Source organism: Crotalus tigris, unplaced genomic scaffold (assembly GCF_016545835.1).
Source record: "Crotalus tigris isolate CLP2741 ecotype Arizona unplaced genomic scaffold, ASM1654583v1 scf7180000024449.105168, whole genome shotgun sequence".
NCBI lineage: Eukaryota > Metazoa > Chordata > Lepidosauria > Squamata > Viperidae > Crotalus > Crotalus tigris.
The window spans coordinates 60,611-73,856 of NW_024100618.1; the positions used below are offsets into that span (position 1 = coordinate 60,611).

Consider the following 13,246-nt stretch of genomic DNA (forward strand, 5'->3'; position numbering starts at 1 on the left):
GGTTGGACTAGATGACCTCCAAGATCCCTTCCAACATTATTATTATTATTATTATTATTATTATTATTATTATTATTATTATTATTATTATTATTATTAATGGATAAAGTGTACTGAACAGGGCTATGCTATGCTACAACGGTGGAAGGGGTGTTGCTTTAGGGAAGGGAAGGGAATTTAACAAAGCCATATTTAGTGTACTGTACATGCCTTCCCCTCAATAATCCATCAAATCTAGTGCTATACCTATATATGCCAACATAATAGATGAAATTTGGCATTTTACAAAGTAGTTTTATAAGGTTATTTCCCCACATTTCACAAGAAGAGTCGTTTCTACCATTGTATACAATGGAATTTCTGTCTTATAGGAAATTGCATACAAGTGTGTTGCCTTTAGATATGCAGACAGGAAAATTGCCATGGAAATGTGCATTTATTCTTTACTTTAAATAAAGCCCCCACCTCTTTGTGAAGAACTGTATAAGGCTACAAAGTCTCCCCAAAGATAAACTCATTCATGCCTCTCCACGAAGAAGGCATTGTGTGGGAATTCTCTCCTGGAGAAGGAGCCATCTATGGTCACATGGAACTTACCTTAAAAGTCATGATTAAGTGCGTGAAGTGGAATTCAGCCTCCAAGTCCAGGCGGATACTGACTTCCTCCACTCCTAGAGAAATAGATGGGAGGCGGGATGGACCCCAGAAAAATATTTAGGGCAATTGCTTTTGACCTAATTTTATTTATTTATTAAATTTATATACTACCCATGTTGCTATTTGAAGCAACTCTAGGGGAGCTCTTTTGGAAGGGAATCTAAGACTCCTCTGAAACTTTTTGGGATTCTCCTTATAGAAAATGAATAATAGTGATGACTCAATTTCCTGAATGACAGATGGTCCACTATTGCTGTTCTTCCCCTCCAAACTACATTGGATAGTATTTTTTCAACCTTAACAACTTTAAGATATGTGGACTTCAACTCCCAGAATCCCTAGCCAGCATGGCTAGCTGGGGAATTCTGGGAGTTGAAGTCCACATATCTTAAAGTTGCTAAGATTGAGAAACACTGTTGTTGGGTATCTAAGAACCATAGTAAACCCCCTTCCCCCTTCTATATGTACAACATGCAAGGATACCTTAGCTCCAAAATCCCACCACCAACAGCTGACAAGGAAGTCAGACCTCTTTTAACAAAACTTTCCGACCACCACTTACTACCTTGTAAACCATACAAATGGTAGGAAAGAGTTCCTGAATTTAGGCACTCTAATAAGATTTTGCCATTAGGTAAGACAGTTGAGCTATAAAGAAATGAATCCAAATTTCTGCATTCATGATCCAAGAATGTAATTCCAGATAATACTATTGTATTGGTAATATATTGGATTATTTTATGTATGACTTTTTATAACTGAGTTTACTAGCTTCCTGGGAGTAAGCACGGGGCATCTTAAATTATACATATATTCACAATGTTTTTTGCAAAGTAACAAAGAGTTAGGTCAGTTTCACTCCCCTAGAATGGTGCAATTTTTCTCTCTTAAATGGTTCCCCTGACCCAAATAATCTCCTCTTACTCCTTTTTAAGAACACATAAAAACCCTTTTGGGGGGGGGGACACTGTGTTGGGCTGATAAAATATTGCTCTGGTGTTAATATTGTAAGCAAACTATTGTTTTGATTGCTTTCTTTTCTGGCTGCCAATTGCCTCCCTGTGATTTTTTTTTTTTTTTTTTTTTAAAGCTGAGAATGGGAAAAATGATTCATCCTGTCCACCCTTCTCCCATCTGGAACAAAGCATAAGAGCAACTCCCGATGATGAATCCAGGCAGAAGAAGCACCTGAGAACTTTGTGGAACCACCAGAAGACCTGGTTAAGGAGACTTGAGCTCTAAACTGCGTGGGCGTTTTTGGATCCAGAGAGAGACACTCTAGCTGTCAGAGGTCAGTTGCTGGTACTGAGTTCCTCTCTGAATAGCTGGCTCTTCCTGTAGGCGCCTCCACCCCCACCTGGCAAAAACCGGAGGAAGAAGGGACTTGGCTGTACATGATTCAGCATTTCCCCTGCGTGGGAGTGAAAGGAAAGCAACAGGACTCTGGGGAAGCCCTCTCTCTTGCTCTGCCTCGGAGGTGACATGTTCTCTAAACAAAGAACACGCAGATCCAGGGCAGGCCAAATCAACTGTGAGGCTGGCTTGCTGCAGAGAAACATGGAGTAGCGCAGCAAGGAAGAAAGTGGCTGTGAGTATCTAAGAGTCCTGCTGGTAGACAGCTTATAACACCCTTGAGATGACGCATAAGGCATCAGGCAATCCAGCTCCCATCAGCTTCACCTCTCCTTCACAGAGGATTGTGCGCGACGGTAAAACATCTGAAGGGTGACTTGGTCACTAGAGGTTGAGTAGTCTTAGAGCAGGGGTCCCCAATCCCTGGGCTGTGGACCAGTACTAGGGCACAGCATGCCAGCAACCGGTCCGCACAAACAAACAAAGCCCCATCTGTGGGATGCAGGCAGCACACAAAATCACACATTCTCCGGTCCGTGGAAAAAACTTTCTCCACAGAACCGGTCCCTGGTGCCCAAAAGGTTGGGGATCTCTGCCCTAGAGGACTTTCTGATGTTTTCCTTGTTATCTTTTAAAAGGCCTCAACGCACCTTTCTTGGAAAGCTTTTGACTTACTCATGATCTTAATCTTTGATTATTGTAGTTTTCATTTCATAGGTTTATTGTAAACTGCCAAAATATTGTAGTATAGGGAGGCTTCAAGTTACAAGCATAATGGAGCCTGCCCGTCACCGTCATCATTCATGAGGGTCATAACCCATGATGATTTTACAATCTTTTTGTGGCACTTGTTAAACAAATCACCCCTGTTGTTAAGCGAATCAGTGGTCGTTAAGTGAAGGCTTGTTATAGTTATAGACAAATAAATGCCAGGTTTTGGCAAAACCATCATAAAACACAATCTTGTGACTACGGATGCTGCAAGTATCCCTAAATGAAGCCTGGTTGCTAAGCGCCCGAAGAGTGGTCATGTGACCACTGGGGGCCAAAACCATTGGAATTTCAATTCCAAGTCTTAAATAATCCCCAGGTTAAGTCTGTTGGAAATTCAAACAGTTTCTAAGCAATGGGTCGTAAGATGAGAACTACTTGTATTCAGCAATAAATCTTATAGTGTAATAAATCTAAAGTCTAATAAATAAAGAGATTATTCTGCAATTATCCAGCCTCACTGATGACATTTAATGGGGGGAGGGGGCAGATGATCACACGGCATCACTTGTAGGGTGGTTAAGATAATTGGAGAACAATTATGGTGTTCTACTATGAAAGATAGCTTCATTTATTTAGTTATTTATCGTGTTTTCCCCAAAATAAGACCCAACCAGAAAATAAGCCCTAGCATGATTTTTCAGGATGATCGTAATATAAGCCCCACTCCCAAAATAAGGCCCAGTTAAGATCGTCAGCCAGACGGACGCATTTAGTACCATATTTCTCCAAAATAAGACCTAACTGGAAAATAAGCCCTAATGCATCTTTTGGAGCAAAAATTAATATAAGACCCAGTCTTATTTTCAGAGAAACATGGCAACAACAATTAAAAAAACATAGTTAAAAACACACCCTTCCCGGCAGATGCTAGACCACACACCTTTACAGCCCAACTCCCCATGAGGGGTCCTTGATATTCTCTGAGTTTGGTTGTTTTCTTGCAGACGTTTCATTACAAACTAGATAACATCACCAGTGCTGACACCTAATTTGCACTGATGTATGCCTGTACAACTCCTCAAAAACTTGTCATCCTGGCATTTATGTATGGAGCTTTCCATCTCTTACCATTTTCTGACTGCCACCAGGTCTTCTTCCGATAACGGGCAAAGGCAGTGATGACATTCTCAATGCGATGACTGTTACGGTTGGACACAGGATCATAAGGTCGACGTGAGTCGCACACAAAACACTTTTTCTCATCCTGTTAAAGAGATGGAGCCACGTATAGGCTGTTCTCCCCATAAAAAGGGATTCGGGGGAGAATTTGATATGAAAGGAAATTTGATTTTTATTACATACAGACATACAGAGAAGCAGCTCTTAGCTTTCGTCCTGCAAAAAATTAGCCCTGCAAGGCAGAATTTCTAGTGAACAGAAGACCAATGACTGCTCCAACCCCTTTTATTTTTTTATCTTTTTGCCACAACCACATAGAGGTAGTCCTCAATTTACGACTGTAATGGAGGTTGTAGGTCAGGATGGTCATAAAGTGGATCATCAGGTGACTGATCTGATTTTACAACCTTTTGTTGTGGTGGTTAAGAAAATGCTGCAGTCAAAGAGCAACAGCATATGGTTGTTAAGTGAATCCATAGTGGTAACATGACCATGGGACACGGCAAGCAGCTGTAAATGTGGGCTGAAGGCCAAGTGCCTGGTCATGTGACCAAGAGGGGGTTGGCTATTGGAACTAGATCATCAGTACCTTTTGGAGGTCCATCGTACTTTGACCGGTTATAAGTTGAAGACTGCCTGTACAATGAAAAGGGCTGTGATCCAGTTGTCTTATGACTAAAAGAGACATAACATTTGTTATCTGATACTCACCTGCAAATGACTGACAATGCAGTAAGGCTGTGGGTGTCGCAGGCCGCAGGTAGAAGTGACAGAAAGTCGATCAGCCCTGCCTACCAGCAGATCTCCAGTGGCTGGGTAGCAGCTGCCATGGGAACAGCCATGGGGATGTTCAGGTTCCTGGCACAGCACTCCTCCCAGCACTGTGGAGACAGAAAGTGCCGAAGCAAGTATTATCTTGGAGTGATGGAGAACCTTTTCGAGACCGAGTGCCCAAATTGCAACCCAAAACCCACTTATGTATCGTCTGGTGCCGGGTGGGCATGTTCCATTGGGTGGACATGTCCCTTTGGGTGGGTGTGGCCAATTGGTGGGCATGGCTGCGGTGGTAATGGCAGACTGGGTGGGATTAAAAAGTTCAATCAATCAATTCCAACTTTACAAGATCTTTTTTTTCCCCGCAAGTTGAAATTGATTGATTGAACCTATTTTTTTTTTTTTTTTTTTTGCACACGGCAGTGGAGGCCTAAAGCGAAAAGGTTTTATAAAACCCAGCTGAAGGCCTAGGACTGGGGCTATGGTGCACGTGCACAGAGAGAGGGCTCTGCATGCCACCTGTGGCATGTGCGCCATAGGTTTGCCACCACGGGGATAGGACCTTAGGAAGCACTGAACCATTAGGAGCCAAATTACAAGCAGAGAACGAGATTAGCAGTATTTGGATTTGTTCAAAGCAAAATCTGGGTTTCAGATAGAGCAAAACAGTAGTTTTCCACCTGAAAAATTATTGGAAGATAAGCTTTGTCTACTGCATAATTATTCAAAAGGAAGTTATTGGATCAGGGCAAAATATCTGTTTAGTATTCATCAAAAAAAGAAATCTGAGATATGAAGATAAAAGTTAATTAATCAAAAAATGTTTTAGGGTATACTTGACTGCCCAAAGAATGTATTTGAAATTTTGGACATCCTTATGCTTATGAAAGAAACTTGAGGGTTCCCTGACCCATATGAAATGTGATCGTTTGCTATTATTTTAGAATTGTGTAGTAATGTATGTAAATATATTTACGGGAAAATCTCTAAGTGTTAATGATGTTGGTGTGATGTTGAACTATCTATCAAAACTTTGGCATCTGACTCTTCATCAGGAATTGTGGTTATATCAATCGCGGCAGATGGCTAAAATAATTAAACTGAGAAATTGGAATAGCGATATTAATCCAGACGTTAAGGGATTATTGTTAGTAATGTGTGATTTATGTGTGATTACGTGCGTGCAGCACAGAATAGGCAAAGCACCCTCCCTTCCTCACCAGCTGCTCCTCCTTGATTCTTTTGTCGTAAAGCCATAAGACCCAAGTGGCTTAAAAGCTTTTGAAATTAATAAACCCCAAAATAAACAACACAAGTTGAATAAAATGTGAGAATCACTAACAGAACCAACTTGCCAGCAACATTTGGCGGGGGGGGGGGAGAGATGGACTTAGGATTTGATTTCCTTTCCTTTCCTTTCCTTTCCTTTTTCCCTTCCCTTCCCTTTTTCTATATATAGGTAGTCTTCAACTTATGATCACAATTGAGCCCAACGTTGCTAAACAAGACAGTTGTTAAGTGAATCTTCACCCATTTTACGACCTTTCTGGCCACCGTTGTTAAGTGAAACACTGCAGTTGTAAAGTTTGTAACACGTTTGTTAAGTGAATCTGGGGTCTGAAATTGACTTTGCTTGTCAGAAGGTCGCAAAAGGGGATCGCATGACCCTGGGACACTGCAACTGTCATAAATATGAGTCAGCTGCCAAGCATCTGAATTTCTGTCATGTGACCATGGGGAGGCTGCAATGTTTGTAAGTGTGAAAAACATTGTAAGTCACATTTTTCAGTACCGTTGTAACTTTGAATGGTCACTAAACAAACTGTTGAAAGTTGAGAACTAGCTATAGTTGCCAATCACTGCTCTGCAGATTCCTTCCTGTTATGAGCTGAGGCAAAGTGAAGGACTGAGCTGGTTATAGCATTATACAGTTACATTATTTCACTTAACATACTATTTCACGGTTATGTAATTCCAGACCCCAACACTGTACACCTAGCAGGCTTCTGAAAGAGCTATGTCCAGCTCTTTAGGAAGCTAAAAGCAGAATGGCAGCATTCAGAAACTGACCAGAATTTACCACAAAATTGTGCCCACATTCAGCTTGAAAACCCAGGAAATGCTTGGCTCCCACTATTGAACACCTAACTTTGGCTGTGGGGTGGTGAAACCTAACAGTTTTTCCACACCATAAAGCTAGCAGTAGATGGTGTGGAAATGACGGCAAATTTTTCTTTTGATACTATAACTAAAAATAAATTGAGCTTAAAGTTGGGAGAAGATAAAGGAAACATCATGGGAACAAAGTGAAAAATTGCTACACAGGCCGTCCTCAACTTACAATCAGTCACTTAGCGACCAATGAAAGTTACAATGGACACCCCAAAAGGCACTTACAACCAAGCACCCTACTGTCTCCCCTTCAGGCACATAACTGCGTTTTGGACACTTGGCCACCGGCCTGAATTTACAGTCATTTGCACAATCCTGCAGTTATGTGACCGCGATTTACAAAGTTTTTGCCAAAAAAATGGCATTTACTTCCAGTTTTCAGCAAAAACGCCCCATAGCAAACTACGGGTTTGGTTGGTGATCATGACATTCTCTTAATGACCACCAGAAAACAAAATTGGATTAATCATGTGACAAACCACTTTACGACTATCAGGATTTATTACCATAATTGCCAGGCTCTGTTGTGGTCATAAATCAAGGACTATTGTAATCAAGAGAAGATTTTGCTGTGGTTTAGTGCAAATGGGGAGTACACCCTGGGGCACTTAAGCTAGGTTTACTGAAAGTAAAGAGACAAACGAAAAAGGCAGAACCCTTCAACAAAATTCACTAAATTTAATCAGAAAAACGTATGGCTCAATCCTCTGCATATTTACTGAGCAGTGATCTCCTGGGAGCTAAATGGAAATGATTTCCAGGTAACTATCTAAGTTATTTTTCCTGAAATCAGTGTTTTATTGGCGGCATAATACCCAAATGAAGGAAAACTCATCTCTAATGCATTCTATTTCTTACTAGGAAAGAAGTATTTTTTTCGGACTCCTGAAGAAATAGTTTATTGAAAGAATACCTGTTTTATTGTATTAATTTTTTTTACAGAGTCTGCCATTTGATTTGCTGCTTTGACTTTTTTCTTCTTTCTTGACAATATAGAGGGAGCGACTGGCAAACACTCCAGTCTTATGCATTCCATAGCACTTGGCCCCCAGTCAAGTTTTTTTTTTTTTTACTTAAATACACTAAACCACCTTCCAAACAATGTCCATCATCACATACCATCATACCAAGATGTCTTTCTCAGTCTAATGGGGGAAGAAAGTGAGAAGATGGGCCAGATCATTTTGTTCCGAACCAAAGTTTCTCACATATACAAAATTATTAAATCTGCGTATAATCACATTTTAATGAAGATTTGGACTTTAATAAAGACAGAACAGGGGTGGTCTTTGGTTTGTCTATTTATTATTCAGGTTTAAGAAATGCTTTTCAAATTATTCTCCTCCCCTGCATTTTAACTTTAGAAAGAAAGCATGATATATTCCTACAAGACTTAGGTGAATAGAAACTCTATGTCTAAAGCAGATGTGAACTGAAAAACTGTCTTGGACAAAAGTTTATAAGAGCCCCACTCAAAATTTTCTTTTAAAAAATGTAAAAAAAAATTAACGGTAATAATCCAGAGATTGGTGCAATAGTTAAGGCATCAGGCTACAAATGGGAGATAATGAATTCCAATCCCACATTAGACAGGAAGTCAGCTGAGTGACTTTGAGTCCATCATTCTCTCTCAGCTCTAGGAAGAAGGCGGCGAGGGCGAATCACTGAAATTTACAAGAAAAATGCTGGAATTAGTCCAGGCAATTTCCAGGAGTCAAAATGTGACTCGAAAGCAATACAGGAAGCTCTCATCTTACTATCACAAATGGAGCCTAAAATTTCTGTTGCTAAGCAAGACAGTTGTTAGCCGAGATGTGTGCCATTTTTACAACCTTTTTGTCACCATCTATAAGTGAATAATTATAGCTGTCAAACGAATCATGTGGTTGTTAAGTGAATTTGGCATTCCCTGATTTTGCTTGTCGGAACCCGGCTGGGAAGGTTACAAATGGTGATTATATGACCCTGGGAGAATGTAACTGTCATAAATACACATCAGTTGTCATGCATCTGACTTTCGATCATGTGACCATGGGGATACTGCAATGATCGTAAAGTGTAAAACCCGGTTATATTCTCGGCATATTTTCAGTGCCATTATAACTTCAAGCAGTCACTAAACGAATGGTTGTAAGTCAAGGACTACCTACAATCCAGAGCTGGCTTTAAACCTGGAAGGATTTCAATTTGGTGTGGGTTTGAATCACATTCCCCATCTGTTAAATGTGTCTGACCCATCGTGACCCCATGGAGAACGTTCCTCCAGGTCTTCCTGTCCTCTACCATCTTCTGGAGTCCATTTAAGCTCACGCCTACTGCTTCAGTGACTCCATCCAGCCATCTCATTCTCTGTCGTCCCTTTTTCTATTGCCCTCAATCTTTCCCAGCATCAGGCTCTTCTCCAGTGAGTCCTTCCTTCTCATTAGGTGGCCAAAGTATTTGAGTTTCAACTTCAATCTTGTCATCTCTTGTTTGACCACGTCCAGCTTGCCTTGATTCATGGATCTTACATTCCAGGCTCCTATGGAGAAAAATTCTTTACAGCATCGGACTTTCCTTTCACCACTAGATGCATCCACAGTTGAGCGTCCTTTCGGCTTTGGCTCAGTCGGTTCACTCTTTCTGGTGCTACTAGTACTAGCCCTCTGCTCTTCCCCAGTAGCATATTGGACACCTTCCGACCTGAGGGGCTCATCTTCCAGCATCATATCTTTTTGCCTTTTGGTACTGTCCATGGGGTTTTCATGGCAAAAATACTGGAGTGGGTTGCCATTTCCTTCTCCAGTGGATCATATTTTGTCAGAACTCTCTGCTATGACCTGTCCGTCTTGGGTGGCCCTGCACGGCATAGCTCATAGCTTCATTGAGTTACACAAGCCCCGTCGCCACAACAAGGCAGTAATCCATGAAGGAGAAAGCTCAAGGCTATTTGATGTTATAGTGAGAAACTGGAGGACAGATTCTAACACACTCTGCAAATGTAAGAACGGGCAGCGGCTTTTTGTCATCACGGTTCTCTATCTATCTATGCCAGTGATGGCGAACCTTTTAGAGACCAAGTGCCCAAACTGCAACCCAAAATCCACTTATGCCTCGTTGGGTGCCGGGTGTGGCCAATTGGGTGGGTGTTGCCCATTGGGTGGGCATGGCTGCGGTGGTAACGGCAGACTGGGTGAGACTAAAAAGTTCAATCAATCAATTCCAACTTTGCAAGATCTTTTTTTTCCCCACGAGAAGTTGAAATTGACTGATTGAACCTTTTTTTTTTTGCACATGGTGGCGGAGGCCTAAAGCGAAAAGGTTTTATAAAACCCAGCTGAAGGCCTAGGACTGGGGCGATGGCGTGCGTGCCCATAGAGAGGGCTCTGAGTGCCGTCTCTGGCACTCGTGCCATAGGTTCGCCACTATTGATCTACACTCTGCCCCAGAGAGCTGCTGGTTCAGTGATGCAGGCACAATTCACACTGTTGGCCCCAAAGAATCCTAGCAGATCTTTCAGCTCAAATTGGGCTTCCTTCTTCCTCCAGATTCTTCATCCTAATTCTTCCACCTGTTTCTGTGGCTCATGCAAGGGTGGGGCTGGAAAAGAGAAATGTCAAAGCTGCCCTCCCCTCCCTTTCCTTTAGGCCTGAGAGCGGAAGCTGCAGCACTGCCAGAAATAACCCTAGCGGGGATTGGCTCTGTTGTTCGGCCAGCCTGGCCTTGCGCCAGGGATGTGGGGGCTGAGAGTTGAATTTGTGAACGATGGCTGAGTTTCAGAGAACATCTCCTCTTGAGAGGCTGTGGCGGGGAGGCGATGGCACAACCTCAAGAAGGGATTACAGTCGTGTAAGTCGGGGTCCTGCTGGATGCCTCAGCCAGGATTTTCTGTCCACCTTACCCAAGCTTTGACTGCAGGATGGCATGCAAAGCATTCTTCCATCCACCTGCTTCTTCTGTAGGGACGCCTACAGCTGCCAGGGAGATACGACAACTGGGAGCCTTCAATCTCCCCACCGCCCTCTTGCATTTCGTTGCTGCTTCCAGGCAGCTGGCCAGTTCCCTGAGCCTCAAATCCTCTGGAGCCAAAACTTCAAAGGGAATTGGGAACAAAGGCTCCAGCTGGTGGAAATGGGTGTGCAGCTTCCCCACAACCAAGGTTGGTTAGAAATCAGGCAGGCACAGACCACACACTCCATCTACTCCAAAGGCATTAGGAAAAAAAGATACGGGGAGATTGGAGGTTAACGGGGTCAACAAATAGAAACAGTTAACAGATAGACTCGCGTGATTATTTAATGGATTACAACTGGATTACAACTAGCATAGCTATTCTGGAAGTCGAAATCTTTACTTGAGAAAGGCACCACAGTTAGAGAAGTCTCCATAAACTCAAATTCACAAGTATAAAACTCTGATCCCATTGATAAGAACGCACCACAAATTAGACTCTCCCTTTTATTAATACGAGAACTGAATCCAGGAGATTCAGGAGTAAAAATCCACATGGTAAGGGGAGGCTTCCTCCCTGCTCCTATGACAGACAGTGCTTCTTGGCATTTATTTTCACAGAGGATGTGATCCAAGCCCTTTGGCTCTCAGGAACAGCATCTCCAGTCGGGCACTTATTTCAGTATCTCCTTCACTCCCTGAGAGTTTCTCCTGCACAAACACTCATAGGGCTGAGCTGCTGATTATTGGAGCAGAGGGGGAAAAAAATCAGGCGGTCGGGCTTTCTGTATCACAGCACACGGAAAGAGCCACTTGTTGATTTTCTGCCCTTTGCGCGGTGTGAAAGCAGGTCAGCCTGTTCAGAATAAAAGTGGCAGTCCCAACCCAGAACATTAAATCCCAGCCTTCGCTCAGAACAATGGTTCTCAACTTGTGGGTCCGCAGAGCTCTGTGGGGGCGCAATGTCATCACAGAGGGCTTGAAGAAATGCTATGATTTAAATCTTGAGTTAAGTCTTGGAGATCCCTGGCTATGGTATTTAAAGGGGGGCTGTAGTGTAGTGAAGAAAAGGTTGAGAACCACTGACTTAGAAGTTGGGACTCCCCCCATCCTCATTCATCCCCAAAATTGAGGGATCACTCCTTTATTGGCAGCCTTACCCCACCCCATACACACACATACGCGCGCACGCACGCACGCACACACACACACACACACACACAAATTCGGAGCAGACTGCTTCACCTAAACCCCTCAAACTAGACTGACAACCCTTTGCTGCGCCTTTCAGTGGACAGGAGGAAGGAGGTGCTTATGAGGCTGAAAGGGATGACCGGGAGCTCCCTGCTCTCTCCAAGACCCCCTCAGCTCTACTCAGCGTGGCCTGGTACCCCAGGAAAGAAAAACAAAACCCCAAATTACGCTTGCACCCCTGCGCTTTCGCCTCCTCTCCTTCCTCTCTAGTTAGATTGCACGCTCCTCTCCTCAAGGGTAACCAACGCTTCCCGCCAATTAGGCATGTCCGGCGGCAGGTCCCCCCCATCTCCGACTGAGAGCGGAGATGGACGCGAGGAAGACTCACCTGCCAGGAGGAAACCCCACGCTCTGATGCCCGAAGCCGCCGGCCTGAAGGGAGCCATGGCGAGGAGAGCTGATCCACAGGCGGCAGCCAAAAGATGCTGCTAGGAAGGGGGACCTGAGGCGGAGATCCCAAAGACAGGGCAGGGCAGGGTGGCCCAGCCTTTCGCTTCGCCCAGGCCGCGCCTCTGACTCGGGACTTCGCAAACTGGCCCGGGTCACTCTTTTCTTCCTCGTCCCACCAGCAGCCGCTGCCCGCCAGGCGCTCACCTACCCCGCGCTGCGGGGAAATAAAATAGCAGCTCGCCTCACGCCGGCGTCACGGCTGCTCCAAACATTAAACTTAGTCGGAAAAAGTTAGCAACAGGGCCGAAGGAAAAGCGCGGGCCGGATTCTGCTGGGATCTGATGGTGCCCGAAAGCGCAAAACAGGCCCGCGCCCATTTGCAAACTCGGTCTGCACCGTCCTAAGTTTGGAAAACTCTGCCGGGACCCCCGATGGTTTGTTTATTTGTTGGCTGCGTTCCAGGGGAGCTGTTTAAGCCATTTGCGTCTAAAATATTTATTTTAAGTTCAGTGGCAGGGTCTACAACAATTATTTTAAAAAGCAAGACAGCTTTGCCGATTTATAATCTTTTTTTCTCCCCAGCTTTTCAAACAGAAGACGTCATCCTTACAATTGTCCTGAGAAGCAAGCTGGATTCTGAGGTGCCAATTATTATTCGCATCTCCAAAACGTGACCCTTGCTTAGTAAATTGTCAGGCCAGGAGGGTTTTATTCCAGAAGATCCGGGGTGCTCATATGATTATATCTGAACACTTGGGGCAGCAATTTTCAATTCAGCGTTTTAAAGTGATTTATGACAATCTGTTATTAGCCCTTCTGCTTA

General features: G+C 43.6%; 1 protein-coding gene across 2 annotated transcripts in view; it reads right to left on the reverse strand.

Annotated features, from left to right (window-relative positions):
• Positions 1 to 12,998, reverse strand: part of LOC120303027 (laminin subunit beta-2-like) — a 62,740-nt gene extending 49,742 nt beyond the window's left edge. Inside the window, exons 1-4 of one of the 2 annotated variants that reach the window (XR_005555316.1) lie at positions 12,362 to 12,998; positions 4,615 to 4,784; positions 3,853 to 3,988; positions 598 to 671 (exon numbers count right to left, since the gene is read on the reverse strand). Coding sequence is in view for 1 of the 2 variants with exons in the window: in XM_039332130.1 (XP_039188064.1) it covers positions 598 to 671; positions 3,853 to 3,988; positions 4,615 to 4,784; positions 12,362 to 12,419 (438 nt within the window). In the remaining variant the exon portion in view is untranslated. The remainder of the gene's footprint in view (positions 1 to 597; positions 672 to 3,852; positions 3,989 to 4,614; positions 4,785 to 12,361) is intronic. The other variant, XM_039332130.1, reaches the window with a different exon arrangement.
• Positions 12,999 to 13,246: the final 248 nt, after the last annotated feature.